Source organism: Budorcas taxicolor, chromosome 5, assembly GCF_023091745.1.
Source record: "Budorcas taxicolor isolate Tak-1 chromosome 5, Takin1.1, whole genome shotgun sequence".
NCBI lineage: Eukaryota > Metazoa > Chordata > Mammalia > Artiodactyla > Bovidae > Budorcas > Budorcas taxicolor.
In genome coordinates, this window is record NC_068914.1 from 157,542,617 (window position 1) to 157,566,415 (window position 23,799).

The 23,799-nt window shown below is 53.8% G+C and overlaps 1 protein-coding gene across 1 annotated transcript; it reads left to right on the forward strand.

Moving 5' to 3' along the window:
• Window positions 1-10,689: 10,689 nt before the first annotated feature.
• TSPO (translocator protein) lies at window positions 10,690-23,353 on the forward strand. The gene is made up of 4 exons (XM_052640953.1): window positions 10,690-10,716; window positions 19,338-19,548; window positions 22,068-22,206; window positions 22,924-23,353. Exons 2-4 carry the CDS (start codon window positions 19,367-19,369, stop codon window positions 23,110-23,112), a joined length of 510 nt encoding a protein of 169 aa, XP_052496913.1. The 5' UTR covers window positions 10,690-10,716; window positions 19,338-19,366; the 3' UTR covers window positions 23,113-23,353.
• The last annotated feature ends 446 nt before the right edge of the window (window positions 23,354-23,799 follow it).

Sequence of the window (23,799 nt, forward strand, 5' to 3'; positions counted from 1 at the left end):
TTAGCCGCTTTTAATTCCTCACAGTAACGCTATGGTTACTTTGGCCTTGGAGTACAGAATGAAGCAGGGCAAAGGCTAATAGAGTTTTGCCAAGAGAACACACTGGTCATAGCAAACACCCTCTTCCAACAGCACAAGACAAGACTTTACACATGGACATCACCAGATGGTCAACACTGAAATCAGATTGATTATATTCTTTGGAGCCAAAGATGGAGAAGCTCTATATAGTCCGCAAAAGCAAGTCCGGGAGCTGACTGTGGCTCAGATCAGGAACTCCTGTTGCCAAATTCAGACTTAAATAGAAGAAAGTAGGGAAAACCACTAGACCATTCAGGTATGACCTAAATCAAATCCCTTATGATTATACAGTGGAAGTGAGAAATAGATTTAAGGGACTAGATCTGATAGAGTGCCTGATGAAATATGCACGGAGTTTCATGAAATTGTATAGGAGGAAGGGATCAAGACCATCCCCCCAAAAAAGAAATGCAGAAAAGCAAAATGGCTGTCTGAGGAGGCCTTACAAATAGCTGTGGAAAGAGGAGAAGTGAAAAGCAAAGGAGAAAAGGAAAGATATACCCATTTGAATGCAGAGTTCCAAAGAATAGCAAGAAGAGATAAGAAAGCCTTCTTCAGTGATCAGTGCAAAGAAATAGAGGAAAACAATAGAATGGGAAAGACTAGAGATCTCTTCAAGAAAATTAGAGATACCAAGGGAACATTTCATGCAAAGATGGGCTTGATAAAGGACAGAAATGGTCTGGACTTCACAGAAGCAGAAGATATTAAGAAAAGGTGGCAAGAATACACAGAAGAACTGTACAAAAATAATTTTCACAACCCAGATAATCATGAAGGTATGATCACTAATCTAGAGCCAGACATCCTGGAATGTGAAGTCAAGTGAGCCTTAGGAAGCATCACTATGAACAAAGCTAGTGGAGGTGATGGAATTCCAGTTGAGCTGTTTCAAATCCTGAAAGATGATGCTGTGAAAGTGCTGCACTCAATATGCCAGCAAATTTGGAAAACTCAGCAGTGGCCACAGGACTGGAAAAGGTCAGTTTTCATTCCAATCCCAAAGAAAGGCAATGCCAAAGAATGCTCAAACTACCACACAATTATACTCATCTCACATGCTAGTAATGCTCAAAATCCTCCAAAGCAGGCTTCAACAGTACATGAACTGTGAACTTCCAGATATTCAAGCTGGTTTTAGAAAAGGCAGAGGAACCAGAGATCAAATTGCCAATATCCATTGGATTATTGAGAAAGCAAGAAAGTTCCAGAAAAACATCTATTTCTGCTATTGACTATGCCCAAGCCTTTGACTGTGTGGATCACCACAAACTGTGGAAAATTCTTCAAGAGATGGGAATACCAGACCATCTGACCTGCCTCCTGAGAAATCTGTATGCAGGTCAAGAAGCAACTGTTAGAACTGACATGGAACAACAGACTGGTTCCAAACAGGGAAAGGAGTACATCAAGGCTGTATATTGTCACCCTGCTTATTTAACTTCTGTGCAGAGTACATCATGAGAAATGCTGGGCTGGAAGAAGCACAAGCTGGAATCAAAATTGCTGGGAGAAATATCAATCACCTCAGATATGCAGATGACACCACCCTTACGGCAGAAAGTGAAGAGGAGCTAAAGAGCCTCTTGATGAAAGTGAAAGAGGAGAGTGAAAAAGTTGGCTTAAAGCTCAACATTCAGAAAACGAACATCATGGCATCCGGTCCCATCACTTCATGGCAAATAGATGGGAAAACAGTGAGAGACTTCATTTTGGGGGCTCCAAAATCACTGCAGATGGTGACTGCAGCCATGAAATTAAAAGATTCTTACTCCTTGAAAGGAAAGTTATGACCAACCTAGATGGCATATTAAAAAGCAGAGACATTACTTTGCCAACAAAATTCTGTCTAGTCAAGGCTATGGTTTTTCCAGTGGTCATGTATGGATGTTAGAGTTGGACTATAAAGAAAGCTGAACACCAAAGAATGGATGCTTTTGAAGTGTGTTGGAGAAGACTCTTGAGAGTCACTTGGACTGCAAGGAGATCCACCCAGTCCATTATAAAGGAGATCAGTCCTGAATATTTATTGGAAGGACTGATGTTGAAGCTGAAACTCCAATCCTTCAGCCACCTGATGTGAAGAACTGACTTATTTGAAAAACCCTGATGCTGGGAAAGATTGAAGGTGGGAGGAGAAGAGGATGACAAAGGATGAGATGGTTGGATGGCATCACCAACTCAGTGGACGTGAATTTGAGTAAGCTCCGGGAGTTCATGATGAACAGGGAAGACTGGTGTGCTGCAGTCCATGGGATCACAAAGAGTCAGACACAACTGAGCAACTGAACTGAACTCTATGGTAAATAGGTGCTATTATTATCCTCAGTTTACACATGTTGTATCCCTGGGTTGGGAAGATCCTCAGGAGAAGGCAAGGTCTAGCCCTCCAGTATTCTGGCCTGGAAAATTCCATGGACAGAAGAACCTGGTAGGCTACAGTCCATGGGGTTGCAAAGAGTCGGACACAACTGAGCGACTTTCACTTTCACTTTTTAGACAGAGTCTCAAAGGTTAAGTGGCAGATGGTTAGTGACAGAAGTAGGACTGGAGATTGGGATTATCTGGTTTCCAGGTTGTGGTGCCAGACTGGGTTAGAGAGAATCTAATTCTGAACCCACCTGTATCTATACCCCTTCCCTCCCCTGCCAGCCTCTAAGGAGCTCTGGACACACACACACACACTCTGGACACACACACATCTCAGACTGAGAAAGATCTAAGTGGACTCACATCATCAAATCTCACAAGTGAGTTTGTCCTGAGAAAAGAATCAGATGAGCAAAGACATAGCTCTTAGGAGATGCACAGTCCCCTTGCTTTTGACACAGAAAAGATGGAAATGAGGTGCATATCCAGCCAGAGGTGATTAGCTACTGACGGTAAGTCCATACAATGCTGTGTCCTCAAAGATGTGGAAGAGATGTTTAGGTTAAGACATGAACAGAGGACACGCTGCCCCCAGAAGCCTATCAACCCACAGAAGAGGAATCTTTTAAAGACATAAACCACAGGACAGAGAGAACAGGAAAGGGGGCCCTAGCAACAGAATCTCTTCCAGCTAGAAAGCACAAGGCCCAGTATGATTTAGCAGACTGCAGACAGCTGAGAGCTGAGAAAGAAAGAAGGTGAAGTCGCTCAGTTGTGTCTGACACTTTGCGATCCCATGGACTGTAGTCTACCAGGCTTCTCTGTCCATGGGATTTTCCAGGCAAGAGTACTGGAGTGAGTTGCCATTTCCTTCTCCAGGGGATCTTCCAGACCCAGGGATCAAACCCAGGTCTCCTGCATTGCAGGCAGATGCTTTACCCTCTGAGCCACCAGGGAAGCCCCAAGAGCTGAGAACCAGCCCCTATTCATACAACAGAATTTTCAAATGCTTAGGAACTGGCAGCGGTAGCCACTTGTAGATCTAAAGGTTAAAACGGCTGAAATAAAGAGAACTATTTGAAGGTGTCTTTGAAGAAGACAGATCTTTAGATATCTTTCCTGTCTCTAGCTCTCCCTCATTCTGGCAGATTCTTAGCTCTGGTAAGGACTGGGCAAGCAGGGGACAGGGGTGAATGTGAGGACTGTCCCGGAACAGTGGATACTGACTGCTGAATGCAGAGACTCTGCCCATGCCCCCCAAGCTGGGCTCCCAGAAATGTGCCGCCAGACCCCTACCCTCCAGGCAAGAGCTGGAGGGCCTTTGGAGACTGTGACCAGTCCAAGAGGAAAATCCTAAAGATATTGATGCAGATGTCCCTGGTGGTTAGTGACAGTGGTTAAGAATCTGCCTTCCAATGCAGGGGATGACGGTTGGATCCCTGGCTGCCACAATCTAAGATTCTTCAAGCTGAGCAGAGCTACAAAAAATAAAAAATAACAACAATGCGTAGGAATCAGAAACTATCATGAGAAAAGAAAGTAACTGTTTGAGGAAAGCTGCCCTTGAGCCTGTGTGCCACAACAGAAGATCTCACAGGCTGCACCTGAGACCTGACAGCCAAGAATAAATAAACCAATATCTAACAAATAAATGAGGATATTGACAGAACAGGAAGTTACCGAACAGCCACCAAGTTCGACTCACAGTGAAGCTAATTCAACATATAACATCCGTAGACTTATTTTCCTTTTTCTTCTAATCATGAGCAGCCAGCCAAACATCCCCACACAGCTGAGGAAAGCCTCTAACATACAGAAAAATAAAGTAATAAATAAGACAACGGCAACGTGGGAATTCCCTGGTGGCCCAGTGGTTAGGACTTGGTGCTTTCACTGTTGTGGCCCATGTTCAGTCCCTGGTGGGGACTGAATCTAAGATTCTGTAACCAGGCAGTGTGGCAAAGAATAAAAAATAGCAACATTAAGAAAAATAAATCATAGCAACAATATAAAATAAAAAATAACAGCAACATCTCCTCTGTTCATGTCTTAACCTGAACATCTCTTCCACATCTCTGATAGGAATCAAGGACTCTCTTGAGAGACAAAAGTAATTGTTTTAAGAAAATTACCCTTGATAACTGAGAGGTAAGTGAAGCCATTGCGTCAATGAAAAAAAAAAAACAGGAAGTTGTTTTTTTTAAGAACATTCAGGAAACAAACAAACAAAAAAAAACACAGTGTGTTGGAAATAATAAATAAGACAGCAGAATTTAAAAAATCAACAGAGGGATTTTCCTGGAGGTCCCATGCTTGAGGCTCCATGCTTCCAATGGAGGGGGCACTGGTTTGATCCCTGGTCAGCTAACTAAGATCCTGCATACACAAAAAGTAATAATAAATTCAGTAAAAAAAATTAGGGACTTCCCTGGTGGTCCAGTGGCTAAGACTCCATGCTCCCAGTGCAGGGGACCTGGGTTTGATCCCTGGTCAGGGAACTAGATCCCATACGCCACAACTAAAGAGTTTGCATGCTGCAAGTGAAGACCTGGTGCAAATAAATAAATAAATATTTTTTTTAATGTAAAAACCAATAGAGGGCCAGGAAGAGAAAGTTGAAGAAACTTCACAAAAGGTTTTCCTTTTTTTTAAAAAAAAACAACAAATTCTGAGAAGAAGAAAGGAAGTTAGAAGGCCAGCCCAGGAAGTCTAGGATTCTGAGTAACAGGGATTCAAGAAAGAGAAGTGAGAAGTTGGAGGGAAGGATACCAAAACTTTTAATTTCTGAAAAATAAAGGATATAAGCATCCCGAGAGCTGGCACCATGGATGAAATTAGATCCACATCGAGGATTTATCAGTATGGAATTCCAGAACTCTGGGGATGAAAAGCTTAAAACTGACCAGGAAGAACAAAACAGGTTTTACACAGAAAGGCTCAGAACGCAGAAGGGCTCCAGCTGGCTCATCAGTATGTCCTCATGATGCCGCGGGGCAAGGATCTCCAACGCTGAACTGTCACTCAGTCAAGCATCCTTCAAGTCAGCCATGGGAAAGAACACAAGATCTCCAAAAAGATACCCCCTCTGCTGTCTTTCTTAAGACCGCCTCCTGGAGGTCCAGGGGTTAGGAATCCGCCTGCCAATGCAGGGGACACGGGTTTGATCCCTGGTCCAAGAAGACTCCCCATGCTGCAGAGCAACAAAGTCTGTGCACCACCGCTCCTGGGTCTGTGCTCTAGAGCCTGTGCTCTGAAACAAGAGAAACCCCACAATGAGCAGCCGGAGCAACTCTCAACAGGAAAGTCGAGAGGAACTCAAGGGGTCGTGCCACCATTCCAGAAGTCCCCCAAATGTCTCAGTCCACTCCAGAGGAACCTGATTTCCCTGCACTGCCTCGACTTTCACACCAAGGATCGACTCACACCCTGGTGGCATGTGTGACAGCCCTGTGGGAAAGCCTCGTGGGAAAGCCTCGAGGGAAAGCCACAGATCCCTGTATCAACGCGACGGGAAGCCTGACACTGCTGCTAGAGCTCGGGAGGAAAGCGGACGTGCATGTCCCCACTCGAGACGAGGACTGACTCCCCTGTGGAGACTCCAGAAGTACCCCAAGATCCATGTCAGTACTGGAGAGGAATCCTCAGGTTCCGGCCTCGACTCCACATGAGGTCTTAGGCCCTGGCACCAACTGGAGAGGAATCCCGAGAGGCCCCTCTCAGCAGAGAAGAGCCAGCACAGCCAAGAGAAAGAAGCTGAACATCCGGTGAGCCTGGTCGAGGCTCGCGTCCACCCTTGGCTGTCTTGATCACTGCCTGATGAACCCTTGTTTTCCCCTCCATGTCCTGCTGCCTGGCTCCATGAAGGACACTGTTCCACCTCACAGAAGTGTCTGCAGAAGTGCTCCTGAGATCTGGACACAGGTGCAGTGAGCTCAAAAGCAAGAAGACAGACCACCCATGCCTCTGACTGCTTTGTACTGAAAGTCCACACTGCCGCCCTGCAGTACATGCTGATAGGGTAGCCACACCCTGGCCTTGCCCTCCAGCTGCCCCAGAGGACTCTTGCCAACGCTTAGGGAGGCTGAGGCCAGTCTGTGCCCCAGAGAGTTTCACCTTCCCAAGGGGGTCTTCCTCTGGCCTGGCTGTCATGCCCACTCTCTCTAGCAGGCAAATCAGTATAGGGCTGCTTTATATATGTTCCTGTTTGTTTGAAACAGTCCACAATTAAGAGAAAAAATGCAGACAAATGTTTGATGAAGTACAAAGAGGTTTTTGACTTATTGTAAGGGGAAGAAAACAAATTACAGAACCAATGACTGTACCGCATGAAGGCATTCTTGCAAAGGAACACGTGCCTGTATGCTTAGAAAAAGCACAGAAAGACTCTCCAAGTGTTCATGGTGGGTGATGGGAGAGTTCAGTTCAGTTCAGTTCAGTCGCTCAGTCGTGTCCGACTGTTTGCGACCCCATGAATCGCAGCACGCCAGGCCTCCCTGTCCATCACCATCTCCCGGAGTTCACTCAGACTCATGTCCATCGAATCCATGATGCCATCTAGCCATCTCATCCTCTGTCGTCCCCTTCTCCTCCTGCCCCCAATCCCTCCCAGCATCAAAGTCTTTTCCAATGAGCCAACTCTTCGCATGAGGTGGCCAAGTACTGGAGTTTCAGCTTTAGCATCATTCCTTCCAAAGAAATCCCCGGGTTGATCTCCTTCAGAATGGACTGGTTGGATCTCCTTGCAGTCCAAGGGACTCTCAAGAGTCTTCTCCAACACCACAGTTCAAAAGCATCAATTCTTCGGCGCTCAGCTTTCTTCACAGTCCAACTCTCACATACATACATGACCACAAGAAACACCATAGCCTTGACTAGATGGACCTTAGTCGGTAAAGTAATGTCTCTGCTTTTGAACATGCTATCTAGGTTGGTCATAACTTTTCTTCCAAGGAGTAAGTGTCTTTTAATTTCATGGCTGCAATCACCATCTGCAGTGATTTTGGAGCCCCCCCCAAAAAACTCTGACACTGTTTCTACTGTTTCCCCATCTATTTCCCATGGAGTGATGGGACCAGATGCCATGATCTTCATTTTCTGAATGTTGAGCTTTAAGCCAACTTTTTCACTCTTCTCTTTCACTTTCATCAAGAGGCTTTTTAGTTCCTCTTCACTCTCTGCCATAAGGGTGGTGGCATCTGCATATCTGAGGTTATTGATATTTCTCCCTGCAATCTTGATTCCAGCTTGCGTTTCTTCCAGTCCAGCGTTTCTCATGATGTACTCTGCATAGAAGTTAAATAAGCAGGGTGACAATATACAGCCTTGATGTACTCCTTTTCCTATCTGGAACCAGTCTGTTGTTCCATGTCCAGTTCTAACTGTTGCTTCCTGACCTGCATACAGATTTCTCAAGAGGCAGGTCAGGTGGTCTGGTATTCCCATCTCTTTCAGAATTTTCCACAGTTGATTGTGATCCACACAGTCAAAGGCTTTGGCATAGTCAATAAAGCAGAAATAGATGTTTTTCTGGAACTCTCTTGCTTTTTCCATGATCCAGAGGATGCTGGCAATTTGATCTCTGGTTCCTCTGCCTTTTCTAAAACCAGCTTGAACATCAGGGAGTTCATGGTTCATGTATTGCTGAAGCCTGGCTTGGAGAATTTTGAGCATTACTTTACTAGCATGTGAGATGAGTGCAATTGTGCGGTAGATTGAGCATTCCTTTGCATTGCCTTTCTTTGGAATTGGAATGAAAACTGACCTTTTCCAGTCCTGTGGCCACTGCTGAGTTTTCCAAATTTGCTGGCATATTGAGTGCAACACTTTCACAGCATCATCTTTCAGGATCTGAAACAGCTCAACTGGAATTCCATCACCTCCACTAGCTTTGTTCATAGTGATGCTTTCTAAGGCCCACTTGACTTCACATTCCAGGATGTCTGGCTCTAGATTAGTGATCACATCATCATGATTATCTGGGTCATGAAGATCTTTTTTGTACAGTTCTTCTGTTTATTCTTGCCACGTCTTCTTAATATCTTCTGCTTCTGTTAGGTCCATACCATTTCTGTCCTTTATCAAGCCCATCTTTGCATGAAATGTTCCCTTGGTATCTCTAATTTTCTTGAAGAGATCTCTAGTCTTTCCCATTCTGTTGTTTTCCTCTATTTCTTTGCATTGGTCGCTGAAGAAGGCTTTCTTATCTCTTCTTGCTATTCTCTGGAACTCTGCATTCAGATGCTTATATCTTTCCTTTTCTCCTTTGCTTTTCGGGAGAGTAGATGACTTTATTTTTTCCTTTTGTCTGTATTTTCCAGCTCTTTTAAATATGAATTACTCATGTAAGAAAGTAAACACACAGACAAAACAGAGGGAAATAACTGCATCTGAATCACACTTAGAATTGAGAAGCCGAATGACACAGTGGTTAAGAATGCGGGCCCTAACCGACTGGCAACAGGGTGACCCTGTCACCTCTCTGAGCATTCTCTGGGGTTTGGGAGGGTGTTTTCCATGCCTCCTTCCCGGACTGACTGGGCTTTGCTTGTGTTGGAGCCGTCAGTCTTGGACACGTCGAGTTGCCCAGGATGAGGGGACGTGTGCACAGGCATGCAGGTGGGACAGAGTCAGGTAGTCGGGGCCTTGAGCGTCAGGTAAAAGGCTTGGACTGGACCCTAAGGCAGTGGGCGCCGCAGAGGATCCTGAGCTGGGGTTGGGGTGGGGGCGTGGAAGGGGCAAGAGAGGAGCCGGGGGCCGGCTATGGAGGACAGCAGACCGGGCTCAGGTGCGGTCTCTGGGATTGGACAGAGGGAGGTGAATTTAATGGGAGGCTTTCCGGCACGGGAAGGGCACCCACATCTCATCTGGACCCACGTGTGACTCCCTTGGACAGCCACTGGCCCTCTGCAATGTAGGGTCTCCTCTATAAAAAAGGAGGGGCCGGGTATGTTTCTTCTGCCCTCCCACCCCCGGCCCTGCTGTGCAGCAAGCGTTTGGGAGTAGACATCTCTGCCTACCAGGAGGCTCCCCCATGGGCCTGGAGCCCTGCATGCAGGCAGGGCTGGGCGGGAGGAAAGCTGCGATGCCTCCCCCACAGGGCTTCCGGGGCAAGCCACTGGGCACCTCCTTACAGGAAGAGGGCCAGGGCTTGCTGGGAGGCGTGGCCAGATCCACTTCATTAGAAACAACAGCCGGAATGCCTTGGCCCCAGTACTTTGAGGGATCCAGGAAAATGTAATTTCTTTTAAAATCAGAAGAAAAAGATGAGAAGAATGTTATCCTTTTTTCATCCTTGTCTTTAGATCAACACAGTCAAAGGCTGCCCATAAAGGCAGAAATGCCAGGGCGTAGGAAAACCAGATCCCAGCCCTGGGGAAGCAGGCATAGTTCACCTTGTCCCCCACTTCCCTGCCTCAAGTGTCCATTGTGGGCAATTGTGCTTCGGCCATCTTGGGGGCCCTGCCAGGCCAAGTTCCCCAAGGGGGCCAGGACAGGCCTGGGGCTGTAGTCATTAAGCAGCACCAGCAGATGAAGAGGTGAGGTGCGCAAGGTCCGGACCTGGACATGCTCTCATCAGAGTGACCCTGGCAAACTGGAGGCCACCTCTGGGCTGTGATGCCCACTGAATGTCCAGCGTCTGTGGTCTCCTGTATTACCACCTGGCATCCCCAGTCCCACCCCGCTGGGCCCATTTTACAGATGAGCGGATGGAGGCTGAGCGAGCCAGCCACAAGGCAGCTAAGCCCAGACTCAGAGGGCAGCTCTGCCTCCTGTCCTGGGGCCATAGCTAAAGGAACTGGGGTGCTCCTCCAGAGATGGGGGCCCAGGGCGGCTGTGTAGGAAGCTGTTTAAGGTTCTGCCATGAGGCGACTGCAGTTCCCTTCTCTGAGATTGGTTGCCTCTATCGCCCCATTTTACAGACGGGAAAAATGAGGCTCAAGAGAAGGGACTTGCCTGCAGCGCCGGCTGAGTCTGCGCGGCGCGGCGGCCACCGGGGGAAGGAGCAGCGGCCGGGAGACCTGCTCGTGCCCGCGCCCGGAGGAGGCAGAGGCCGGAGGCTGAAGCGCGGTGACCTGCGGGGCTGAGGGCGCCCGGGGAGGCGGCGGCCGGAGGCGGGAGTGCCCGGACCCGCGGGGCTGTGGGCGGCGCGGCCCGGGCTTCCAGCCAAGCCGGGCGGGGCCCGGCGGGCGGGGCCGGGCGGGCCCCGGGAAGGGCCGCTACCTCCCGCCGCTCAGTGCCCTTCCCGGAGCCGAGTCCTCGTCGCTGGTGAGTGGGGACGGGGCGCCGAGGGGGTGGCGGGAGGGGGGCTCCGGCGGGGAACGACCCCCGACATCGCCCGCCAGCTGGCGCGGGGTCCGAGGGAAGGCTGCGGCAGGAGGCCACGGGGCAGCACTCTGACCCGGATCGGCCGGAGGGACGGCCGGGGGGGCAGGGACCCCAGTCCTGGCCTCCGCGCTCGCGTTCCTGCGCTTCGGGATCCTGGAGAGATGAGGGGCGCGGGAGGAGGGCCTTGGGCAACGCGGCCCTCCCGCACCCCGCCTGGGGCCAGACACCCCTGCTTCCCGCCCATCCCCTAGCTGAGCCGGGGAGTCCCGCAGAGGGCGGGAGTGGCAGAGCCAGGCACTTGAAGATCACAAAACGCCAGGGAGCCCTCGTGCTCCTGATCCACTTGAGACACCCCACTTCTATCGGAGGAAACTCAGGCCGAAGAGGGGAAGTCATTTGCTCAAAGCCAGAAGACCCGCAGAGCCTTAGAACCGGGTGCCTAGGTCCCTGTGTCCAGTGCTCAGGTGTGCAGGTGGACTGTAGCCTGCGCCCCTGGTGGGGGCAGGACCCCCCAGCTGTGAGCTGCCCCTCCTGCAAAAGAGCTGGGAGCTGGGAGCCCTGGTGGCAGGGGTCCTGGTGTTCCCGATGACTGGATTTGCCTCCTGGTGGGTGGCCAGCCAAAAGGCACAACCAAGCAAAGATGGGGAAAAGGAAGGATTTCTTACTTGCAACAACTAAGGAGAGCGTCTTGCAGCTTTCCCAAAGCAGCATCTCCTCCTACAGCAAAACTGTGTGTGTTAGTCACTCAAGTCATCTCCGACTCTTTGCCACCCCATGGACTGTAGCCCGCCAGGCTCCTCTGTCCCTGGAATCCTCCAGGCAAGAATAATACTGTAATGAGTAGCCATTCCCTTCTCCAGGAGCTCTTCCTGACCCAGGGATCAAACCCAGGTCTCCTGTATTGCAGGCAGCTAAGCATCCATGCATATTCATAAAGGGGCTTGAGTGGAGGTGAATTCATAGAATTCATAGAATTGGGACAAAGCTCAGCAATGTCCAAGCTTCTGTTGATTGAAACCACAAGGGATCAGCAAAAGTCAACTTCTTGTTCCTTAGGTTCCAGTCGATCTGTTGGCTGGGAGTGGGGATTGCGAGTGTGGGGATGAAATTCTGCAAAACAGCCAAAAAAAAAAAAAAAAGTGTTTCAGGCCAACTTTCACCATGGAAACAACTGAGAGTCTTCACAACTGACTTATTATCTTTGCAGTTGTTACTTCTCTTGCCTGTTTGTTCATTCATTCCCTTAAGATTATTACCGGGATCTGTTCAAGGGCAAAGCACCCCAGCCAGGCTTAGATCATGAAACAGGTCAGTCCTAAAATGGTTTCTCTTGTGTCAAGAGAGCCATGCCTGGTTCTTCCTTGGGGGTTGTTCTGCCCTGTCTGCTCACAGCAGGGGTTCCAGCTATGGACACACTGCTGAGCGCCGGAGCAGCCTGGCAAAGGCCCCGGGGCCTGGCCTGGGCTGGGAGTCTCTCCGCTGGCCTGGTGAAATATGATGGTCCCTGGTACTGGCCACGTGCTCCAGAGTGAATGGCAGGAGGACCAGGGCTCTAGCCTTCCCTGAGGATATGGGGTCGAGGCTGTTCCAAAAGGGTCATGTCCAGGGAGGAGGCTGCGGACGAGAAGCATGGCCCAAGGTGCCTGGCACACCGGGTCACGGGCCCCCATATCTCTGTGACGTGTGGGGACCCCACACAGGGCAGCAGGAGGCAGGGTCCGCTCCTGCCCGGTAGCTCTGGGTTGGGAAAGGTGCTGGGGAGGAAGGGAGGGGAGGCGACCAGCCTCTTCGGAGAGCAGGGAGACAGGTGCTCAGCACCCCCAGAGAGGGGCTCAGTGGGAATCCTAGGTGCCCAAGGGGGCCTTTGAACAGAGGGGGGCCTGACATGCTCAGCCAGGACCCGGCCCAGGGGCTCAGAGCAGGGCAGCTGGGGCTCAGATGCTCTCCTGGTCCGATGGCAGAGGCCTGCCGCCACCACAGTGCAAGCCCAGAGGCCACTTTCTCTGCCTGCAGAGTGTGTCTCTGTGTGTATGCGTGTACACACACGTGCCTGCCCACCCGCCCATGACTGAATGGTATCCGGCTGGATCTGGCAGAAACCAGAAGCCACCGACTGTGGGGCGCTGGGGAGAGGAGGGGTGGGGGGCGCTGCCCGGGGGAGAGCCTACTTTCTGCTGCCTATACTTTTGGTTTTTCCCGGTTTCATTTTTGAATCTGTCTCTCATTTGCATTTCCTGTGGCTTATTTTTGATTGTGGTGGCAATGTCTGTGTATGCACTCTGTCTTAAAAAATTAGTCATTCTCCATAAAGCAGATTCCCTTTTGTCACCCCCAGCCCCCGCCACCCCCATCCCACACTGGCCAGGTTTCCAGCCACAGGCAGAATCTTGTAGAACTGTCTGGTCTGTTACATTGGATATTTTCATAATGAAAAAGATGAACAGAGCTCATCATGAGGAGGATTAGTTGTGAGTCATTAAAAAAAGAAGAGGTGGGGGGAGAGTCTTAAAACAAGTCCCTGGGACCATCAGTGGTGGCTTGCAGGAAAGATAAGGCCCGGGAGGGTACAGCCTGGGGGTGGGGAGCAGAGAAACGGCAGAACTCTGCCCGTTTCTGGGCAGCAGTTTCTGTCCCCTTCTGTCTCTGGCCTCAGAGAGCAGAGGGCTCCTCCAGAGGCCCACTGGCTCGACCCTCACTTCACAGACGGGGCCACAGAGCCCAGAAGTGAAGCATCACTGGGGCCGGAGACCCCGGGTCTCGCCCCAGGGGGGCCGGGAGGACTCATCCTGAAACTGCTGCCCACGGGCCCAGTCAGGACCTGACGCCTCTTGGGGGCTGGGACGCTGCCCTGAGGCTGGAGGCAGTGAGGCTGTTGGCCCCGAGAGAATCTTCTGGCGTGCAGGCAGAGGGTGGAGTGGCTGAGGTGGGGTGGGAGGAGCTTGAGGGCTCACCCCACAGCCCTGGACCTGGCAGGCTTTTGGAGCAGGCCTTGTCAGGCTGGAGGAGGAGGCTGGTGGAGGGGAGGTGACCCAGCCCTCGCCGTGACTGGCCGTAAGACCCAGAGCTACGGCCAGCAGGCTCCCAGATCAGGGCCTGGAGGGGTGGTGTGGGCTTCAAGGTCACCCAGATCTGGAAACTTCTGTGACGCCCAAGCTTTGGTTTCCTCATCTGGAGAGTGGTGTGCACCATGGAGGCCGAGACTGTGTGGGACTCAGGGCCCGAGCTGAGAGGCGGCTGGCCCCTCCCCGGTGGCTTCTGTGAAGCTGGGTGGAGCAATGCTGACCCAGTGTGAGCCCAGCCTGGGCCTCCGCCAAGCTCCTCCCCACCCTGCTCACTCCCGGAGGCCAAGAGCCTTCTCCTGACCCCAGCGCCTGAGCGCTCTGCTTTGCCTTTCTAGGTCGTGGTTTCAGTGGCCTCAGGCCTCAAGGGTGAGGCCTTTTAGCATTTTCACCCCGAGTGTTGGGTGACTGGCTGACATTTTCTCAGCCTTGGGTCTGCGCCATGAGGCTGGGTCTTCTCCTGGAGGGACGCATGGCCCCCGACCCTGACCCTCCCATCCCCTCGCTTGCCTGGCCCTCACTTGAGCCTCCCCATGACCCCATGAAGCAGGCAGGTCCGGTGGTACCCACCTGGTGTCAGGGGAAACTGAGGCCCAAAGTGGCGCTTTGGCCTGAGTTCACCAAGAAAGTTGGAGACGGAGCCAAAGTTTGGGCTCTGAGTCACTGTCTGATGGAAGCAAATAAAGGACAGGTGGGTGGCTTTGCCCCTCTGCCTGAGCCCCTTCCTGACCACTGGTGGTCCCTAACCCTAATACTTGGGCCACCTGATGCAAAGAGCTAACTCACTGGAAAAGACCTGAGGCTGGGAAAGATTCAGGGCAGGAGGAGAAGAGGGAGACAGAGGATGAGATGGTTGGATGGCATCACTGACTCAATGGACATGAGTTTGAGCAAACTCCACGAGTTGGTGAAGGACCGGAAGGCCTGGCGTGCTGCAGGCCATGGGGTCGCAGAGAGTTGGACAGGACTGAGCAACTGAACTACAACCCCATCACAGAGTGGATCCCTCTCAGGCCTGCCTGGGCCAGCTGCCCCGCCCAGCCCTGCCCAGCCCAGCATGACTCAGCCTGGTGGCTCCCCTAATCAGGTTATTCAAGATCCTGGCCGTCCCCATGAGGCCTCAGGAAGCTCCCTGTCTGGACTGTCTCCACATGGGCATCTGAGCTTCCTGTTTTCTGACCTCGGGGCTGGGCAGACCCATTAATCCCCTTGGTCCAGTGGTGCATAGATCAACAGGTGGGCAGAAGTGGAGTTCAGGCCGTGCTCCGTCACCGCGGCCTTGGGAGAGCCAGCACCCCTTCCCGGGCCTCTGCTTGTTCTGCCCAGCAAGTGGCCAGGGTGATGGGCTCTCCAGCCCCATCAGCTGGCATGCTGGGGACCGGCTGGGAGCCTGGGCACCGGCTGGGAGCTGTGACCAGTGACACCTGCCCACGACACCTTGGGGAGAAGTATGGACACAGGCCACGATGTTCATAAACCTCAAAAACACGCTCGGTGGGAGAAGCCAGACCCCACGGTTCACAAATTGCGTGGTTCCGTCTAGGTGCGATGTCCAGAAAAGGCAAATCTGTAGACACAGGAGGCAGCCTGGTGGTTGCCGGGGGCTGGGGGCAGGAGGACCGGGGAGGGACTGCTCATGGGTGCTGGGGCCTTGGTGGGGTGATGGAGATATTTTGGAGCTTAATATAGACGGTTGCACAACATTGGAAATGTATGAAATTGCCCCCAAACTGTGCACTTTAAAATGGTTTCTTGTGTGTGTATGCCTTTCATTTCAGTGAATTACAAGCAACAGGAAATAAAAACCAAATGGTCAGGAGGCTCTGAGGGGCCTTGGTGGCAGGTGGGGCGTCTGGGGCCAGGGGTGGAGGTTAGGGACTGATGCTGTGATGAATGTAGGGAGAAACAAGTAGGAGGGGATGCAAATTTGTGTCCAAAGCAGGATACTCTTTTTAAAAATGTTTATTTTGGACTAATTTTAGACTTAGGCAAAGTTACAGAGGTAGTACAAAGTTGCCACACACCCTTCACCCAGCTTCCCTTCCCGGACCAGGAAATTCACACCCTGTTGGTACCGCTGCTAACGCCATCCGTTGGCCCAGGACACCATCTGCCCAGGATCCCACCTTCTGCTTAGCTATTACTTGTCTTTAGTCAGTGATGCATCCTTCTGTCTTCTTCCCTTGCCTTCTGTGACCTGGCCCTTTGCAAGAGTGCTAGAGGGCAGGGCAGGTATGTGGTCAAATGTTCCTCCAGCCGGGACTGTGACAGTTTCTCATGACTGGATCAGAGTTTGCATTTGTGGCAAGAATACCACGTTGAGTGTGTCCACCTGTCTGAACCGGGACACGTGTCTTATACTGGTGGCATTAACCTTGGTCATCTGTAAAAGGGACACTCCTGGAGAGGGGCACTCATTTGGGACAAAGTGGGCATACATTGGAACTGTCCTGGGCAAAGGCTTATACGGTCATCCTGCGGAGGCCTGAGCTCTGGCCTGGCTCAGGGTCTGATCCCCTAGCCTGCCCCTGGGCCTCTAGGCCTCAGTGACCCTGTCTGTGTGTGAGAGTCAGTGCGGGGTGAAGCCGTCCCACCTGCCCAGCCCATGTCACCGTCCAGGGGAGCCCTCAGGCCCTGAACGCAGCTCGTTATGGTTGCCCAAAGGCTGCCACTTGACTGTGGTTTCAACACATTTGTTAAACAGGCCGAGCGGGGCTGTGCCCGGTGGTGTAGACGAGAAAGCAGCTGAGGTGGCCTGGGCTCCCCTGAAGTGACACTGTGGAGGCTGGGTCCCCGGGCTCCACGTCCCCCGGGGCCAGGACTGGGCCAGTACTCTCCTGGACCGGGCAAAGGTGGGCCTCGTGCTGTAGTGAGATCAGATCCTCACCCCTGCCCCAGGAACAGTTCCATGCCCCCTGGAAACCGGAGGGCTGGGCAGGAGAGGGTGGGGCAGAAACACGGGCTGGTTCACCTGTCAGGAGCCAGCCCCGGGCAGTGTTTATCCTCACGACTCACCTGTGCAGCGATTGTGGTGGGGGGTGGGGTGGGCTCACTGGCCCCCTTCCATAGGTGAGAAAACTGAGGCCCAGGGACGGAGCACTCATTCATTGGATGGCGGAGCCGGAATCTGCCGAATGCCTAGCACCCTCTGACGGTTCCTTTTATTTTTTCGTAATATTTATTTATTTATTTAGCTGCGCTGGGTGTTAGTCGCAGCACGTGGGATCTTTAGTTGTGGCATGTGGCCGACTGTTTAAAAGTGTGCTCCTTATAGACATTTTGGAAAACGATAACAGAGCATCTTAAGTCCTGCTGGCGAGCGTGGGCCTTAGCCTCCCGAGCTACCTGCTTGTGGAGGGACCCTGGGCAACTGCCCCCGCCCTTGGCATCTTGGGTCCATGCGCAGGTGGTGTAAGATGGTGTGGGCCCCTCGCAGGGTCAGAAAGGACGGTGCTCAGGCCGGGCTCACAGCGGTTCCCAGGAGGTGTTCGCTTTAGGGGGATGATGGCTGCTAACATCTTCACGTGCTTGTTACATTAAAAAAAGTTTTGTTGGCCACACCCTGCAGCAAGCTGAACTCGCACCCCTTGCATTGGAAGGCAGTGTCTTAAGCACTGGACTGCCAGGGAGGTCCGTCTTTAAAATGCGTATCCATGTTATCTATTTTTTGCTAAAATCGGGATCATTCTGTCGTCTATTTTATATTCTGCTTTCTGCGCTGAATGTTAAGGACAGTTGTCATGTTATTAGAGTCCGCCCAGCTGTACTTGGGGGTTGACCCATCCCTTGCAGTCCCCAGGGCTGGGCACTGAGCTAGCTTCTGCTTCTCGGGCGCTTCTGCATCTCCTGGCCAGCAGCTGCCCTGCTGCCCCGTCAGCCTTCCTCCTTCACCCGGTGCCCCGAGGGCTCCCCACTGCCTGCGGGTGGGCACAGCCTCGTCTCTGCACCTGCCGGCCCACCTGCCAGGTGCCTCCGGCCCCTCTCCCCTCCCGTGTCCTGGGGCAAAGTGCTGCCTGTCCTTCCTGCACCCTCTTCTCTCTGACCCCAGGTTGGGGTGCCCACTCTGAGGTCTGGGCCCCTTCTCCTCCGCCCACCGTGGTGCCCAGCCCCTACCCAGCAAGTGTGCTGAACCGAGTCCTGCTCCGGGGCTTCTTATCTCCTGCACACGCCCCGGGCCTTCCAACTGGAGTCAGGGTGTATGAGCGGGAGCTTGGTCCCTTCATTTTGTTATGAGGAAACCGAGGCCCAGTTAGGGGTGCTGATAGGTTTAGGGGTCCCATGGCAGTTCCAGGCAGCACTGGCCCCCAGCATCCAGCCGGCTGGACTCTCGGCCGCAGTGAGCTCAGCTCTCTGGGTGCCGGGTAGGTCCTCAGTGCAGACCTGGGGGCTGCTGAAGACTGAGTCCCCTTGGCCCCTGTGCGGGAGGCTCCAGCCCTGGGGTGGTGGTAGCGGCACTCCTGCCCTGAGCCCTGCCAGCCTCTCAGGGCCTTAACTCTCACCAGCCTTAAACTCTGTCCCTTCTCACCCACAACAGTGAGGTTTTTGACCTGGGCAGAGCCCCAGAGTGCTGTGTGACCCCAGGCAGGCTGCTTTCCCTCTCTGAACACAGGAAAGGGGAGGCAATTGCAGGGCAGACCTGTGGGCTGATGCTGCAACACCTGTACACAGAGATACCCCCACTGGGCTGGACCCAGGTTGGGATGTTGATGTCCCATCATTTGCCGGAGGTCACTGGGTAGGAAAGATCCCCTGGAGAAGGGAAAGGCTACCCACTCCAGTATTCTGGCCTGGAGAATTTTATGGACTGTATAGTCCATGGGGTTTCAGGGAGAAGTCGGACACTACTGAGTGACTTTGACTTTTCACAATACGTTGGTGGGGAGGGAGTACTCGAGCCAGGCTATCTGATACCAGTTGTCACTTGAACGACAGTGACTGAATGGGAAGTCCTGGAGCTCTGGGTGCAGGTGTGGACTGACACAGCCTCAGAGAGCCCGGACCAGCACTCGACCTGGGGAGGAAGGGCTGGGTGGCCTTCTTGGTGGAGGCTACCCAAATTGGCCTTGAATTAGGTGGCAGAGAGGAGGGGTCATTTACCAGGAGACACGCGGTCAAGGGTGAAGGTGAGCAAGCAGAAGAGCTTGGCAGCTGGAGCAGGGGCTGACGTGGAGCAGACAGGGGGCAGGGGCACCCAGGGGGCTCCTGCCCATTCGGGCAGTCTTGTGGGTGGGGGCAGGAGTTTGGGTGGAAGTGTGCTCCCTGGAGCTCTCGGGCTGGGGCGCCCGGGCTGTGGGGTGAACTCAGCACCCCCCAGCCTCGCACATCTTTTCTGCACCCCCTGCATGTTCCATTGATTGCTTGGTCAATCCACGAGGGATGAGGGGCCGGTAACAGACCCACTGAAGGTCTGCTCACAGTCGGTCCTTAGGAAACGCCAGGGAGGCCTCACCCCCCACTCTGGAGCCTCCCCATCTCTCACCCCAGCCCTGTCTTCTCTTTCAGAACTTTCCGGAACAGCAGCTGCAGCCGCAATGGCCCCGCCCTGGGTGCCCGCTGTGAGCTTCACACTGGTGCCCAGTCTAGGGGGCTTCCTGGGCACCCAGTACATCCGTGGAGAGGGTTCCCGCTGGTACGCCAGCCTGCAGAAGCCCCCGTGGCACCCGCCCCGCTGGATTCTGGCCCCCATCTGGGGCACGCTCTACTCGGCCATGGGGTAGGTGGGAGTGGGCGCTGGCATGCGCTGGGCCTGTCCACCTGCTGGGTAGGTGGGGCAGGGGAGGCCCAGGCCCGAGGCCCGAGCGTCTCCTCCGGAGGTGAACTCTCTAGGTGCCGGTGGGGAAGTGGGCACCATTTCCCGGCCCCGTTTGGCAAGTGAAGGTGGAGAAAGCTGTGAGGCCTGTCGGTTGCACAACCGAACGCTTTCCTCTGAGGCCTCCTGGAAGGGGTGGCAACCCCGTACTGGCACTCTGGCTGTTTTTACAACTGCAGGGAGAGGCCGGCCCCGTGTGTAAAGTTGACGTGGGCGGGCGAATGCTTCCAAGATCAATAGCAGTGACGGCAACAGCAGTCACAGTAGCCATTTGCTGGGCATCCGGCTGGGGTCAGGCTTTGCCTTTGTTAAGGTTCACGACCCCTCGTTTGAAAAGAGACCTCCCAAGGACACAGGGCCCTACAGGCCTTCCTGGACAGACCTGGGAGGTGCTCAAGGAAATGCAGCACTGGGTGAGGGAGTGCGCACTCTGCTGGCTGCAGTGGGGTTTGCAGCCAGGAGACTGGTCAGGTTCCCACCGTCCTCCGCAATGTTCCCCACACGCAGGTTCTGTGCCCGCCCAGTGGGACTGCAGGGGGCAGAAAGCAGAGACCAGGAGACTGGTCAGCTTCCCACTGTCCTCTGCAGTGTTCCCAACACGCAGGTTCTGTGCCAGCCCAGTGGGACTGTAGGGGGAAGAGAGCAGAGACCGGGCTGATGCCCCAGGCTCCCGAAGGGAGTAAGACGGTCCTCGAGGCCTGCCTCAGTGTCAGCCAGGCTGCACCCTCTTCCAGCCCCTGGCCCTGGCCTGTTGGCCTGCGGTTCTTCTTCCTGCGCCCCACTTTCTCCTCACCGTCCCAGTCCAGAGGCGCCACTGTTGCTGCCTTCACTTGCTCCAGCCTCCAGGCCTCCCCTCCCCATTGAGATTCCGATAGAGCGTCAGTCTGGCATCACCTCTCTATTTGTGGAACCCGGCAAACCTCTCAGAGTAGACAGCTCAGCCTCTGGCCTCAGACTAGCTGGATTCAAATGCAGACTCACCTCCCGACAGCCTGCCAAGAGCTCTGAGCACTTCTCCCCTCTGTGCCTCAGTTTCCACACCTGTAAGATGGGGGTGACAGTCCTGCCCGCCTCATGACATAACCATGAGGATGAGTGAGCTAATGCTTGCAGAGAGGTGCCTGCATGTGTAAACGTGGAAGAAGTGAAATGAAAGTTGCTCAGTCGTGTCCGACTCTTTGCGACCCAATGGACTATGCAGTCCATGGAATTCTCCAGGCCAGAATACTAGAGTGGGTAGCCTTTCCCTTCTCCAGGGGAATCTTCCCAACCCAGGAATCGAACCCAGGTCTCCCGCATTGCGGGCGGATTCTTTACCAGCTGAGCCACAAGGGAAGCCCAAGAAGACTGGAGTGGGTAGCCTATCCCTACTCCAGGGGAATCTTCCTGACCCGGGAATCAAACCGGGGTCCCCTGCACCACAGGCGCATTCTTTACCAGCTGTGAGGGAGAGCAGTAGCTATTGTTATCAGTGGTGGTATCACTGCCCTTGTGGTCCTAGGAGCCCCCCAGGACCAGGTTCTCTTCTGCTTTACCTCCCCAGAGTCCCCCTCAGACCTTGGGGTACTGTTGACAGTAACTCAGGCTGACTCAGGGTCTCAGCTATGCCCCTGAAAGTGTTCGTCACTCAGTCGTGTCTGACTCTTTGCGACCCCATGGACTGTAGACCACCAGGATCCTCTGTCCATGGGAGTTCTCCAGGCAAGAAGTGGCTCAGACGGTAAAGCGTCTGTCTACAATGTGGGAGACCCGGGTTCGATCCCTGGCTGGGGAAGATCTCCTGGAGAAGGAAATGGCAACCCACTCCAGTATTCTTGCCTGGAAAATCCCATGGATGGAGGAGTCTGGTAGGTTACTACAGTCCATGGGGTCGCAAAGAGTCAGACACAACTAAGCTTTCACTTTCTTTCTTTCCCTTCTCCAGGAGATCTTCCCAGCCCAGGGGTTGAACCGGGGTGTCCTGCTTTGCAGGGAGATTCTTTACCGTCTGAGCCACCAGGGAAGCCCGTATATGGGCCTAAACCTTTACGTATTTTGGTGGCCTAACCCTGGCAAACTCATCCTTGTCTTCTAAGGCCCAGCCCCAAATCCCCTGAGGCCCATTCAGCTGCGTGCCTTCTGTACATGCTTCCCTCCTGACAACACTGATGATGATGCCAATTATTTATTGAGCACCTGTCCTAAGGGCAGCCAGGTACTGCCCTTAGCACCACCAAGATATTAACTCGAATCTCTGCAGTGACCCCATGAGAGACAAGGGCCCAGGGAGGTTAAGCAAGTTCCTTGAGGTCACACAGCAGTCAGTGGCAGGGGATGCCTGAGTCAGCACTCTGTGGTCTAAGAGGTGAGCGTGGCTTCCTGCCTTGCAGGGACGCCCCTGGCCCCTTCCCTGTTGGTGCCCTGACCAGTAGCCTCTGTTTCAGGTATGGTTCCTACCTGATCTGGAAAGAGCTGGGGGGCTTCTCAAAGGAGGCAGTGGTTCCCCTGGGCCTCTACGCTGGGCAGCTGGCTCTGAACTGGGCGTGGCCTCCCCTCTTCTTCGGCGCTCGACAAATGGGCTGGGTAAGTGTGGCCTTGGTTTGTCTCCCTGGTCCCTGGAGATGGCCCCTCCCTGGGGGGACATGGGGTACCATATCCCAGCCCCCCAGGCCCAGGATCTAAAGGTGGGGGGCAGGGGAGGCACATGGCTCCTGGTCCATTCAGAAGCTCTTAGCGGGGAGACTTCACGCTCCCAATGCAGGGGGCCCTGGGTTCGATCCCTGGTCAGGGAACCAATCCTGCATGCTGCAACTAAGCCAAACGCAGCCAAATAAACATAAATATCTTAGGACTTCCCTGGCAGTGCAGTGGTTAGGACGTCACACTTCCAACGCCGGGGGTTTGAGTTCGATCCCTGGTTGGTGAACTAAGATCTCATGTGCCACAGGGTGTGGCCAAAGAGAACACAGCAGCTCTTAGCAGACCAGTGCCCCTCAGCTGCTTTTCCTCCATGAAGGAAGCCTTGTGGGGTTCTAAAGCTCCGTGGACTTAGGGGCCTTGGGTGCAGGAAAACCCACCTTAGAGCTGATGCTGTCCACTCCTCCATGTGGCAGAGTCGGGCAAGGGTGATGGTTCCCATTTTACAGATGAAGAAACTGAGGCAGAGAACAGGAGCGGGGCTTGGCCAGGTCATAGAGAGGTGGCTGGAGAGTTCCCTCTGCCGCTGTGGTTAGTGGGCAGCTGGGACACACCACCCCGTGGGTCATGGTGCCTCAGGCCTCCCCATCCTCATCTCTGCAGGCCTTGGTGGATCTCCTGCTGACCGGCGGCATGGCAGCAGCCACAGCCATGGCCTGGCGCCAGGTGAGCCCGCCGGCTGCCTGCCTACTGTACCCGTACCTGGCCTGGCTGGCCTTCGCGGCCATGCTCAACTACCGCATATGGCAAGACAACCAGGGCCGGAGGAGCGGCCGGCGGCTCTCAGAATGAGGACGCCTCGCCCTCTGAGGACTGCAGCCGCTGCGGGGCAGGCACTGCCGGGTGGTGGGGGTCCCTGGGCTCCCACAGCCACCAGGCCGCCTGTCTGCTCTCAGCCCAGGAGGTGACCAGCAGTTCCAGAGGTGCTCCTCTTGAGCTGAGCCCCCACCCTAGAAACAACGTCCTGTACCTTCAGCCCTGCTCGAAGCTCGCTTTCAGAACATGGAATTTTATAAACCAAATAAAGTGTTTCAACTTCTTGGCCGTGGCCTGTTTGCTTGGGTGGGACCCCCGGCCGTGGGGAGGGCAAGGGACTCATCCTCCGGCTGAGTGTGTCCGGGCTGGGTCATCCGTGGGATGCAGACTAACACCTCTCACGACCCTCCCAGGAAAGGAGGTGGCCTGCCCAAGGTGGAGCGGCAGACACGGGCAGAGAATGGGTGCAGCCTTCGCCCCCAGCCCGGGGAGGAGGTCCCGTCCACCCTCTACGCATCCGGGAAGCCCAGTCCAGACACCTGAAGGGCCCAGGCCCACAGTCGGCCTGGCCCACTGCCTGGCTCTGCTCTGGCCCCAAGCATGGTCCTCCACTGGCCTCAGCCGGAATGGGTGCCAGGCCTAATACCAGGCTCAGCCCCCCAGGGACAAACACCCCATCAGGGAGGGGATGGGTACACAGGGGGCAACCCCTCCCTGGCTCAG

What these genes read in the sequence shown, in the direction of transcription:
- TSPO (XM_052640953.1), top strand. Translation starts at nt 19,367, where the DNA reads ATGGCCCCGCCCTGGGTGCCCGCTGTGAGCTTCACACTGGTGCCCAGT. An exon ending in ACGCTCTACTCGGCCATGGG is followed by an intron (nt 19,549 to 22,067) that starts GTAGGTGGGAGT and finishes CCTCTGTTTCAG; the next exon opens with GTATGGTTCCTACCTGATCT. An exon ending in GCGCTCGACAAATGGGCTGG is followed by an intron (nt 22,207 to 22,923) that starts GTAAGTGTGGCC and finishes TCATCTCTGCAG; the next exon opens with GCCTTGGTGGATCTCCTGCT.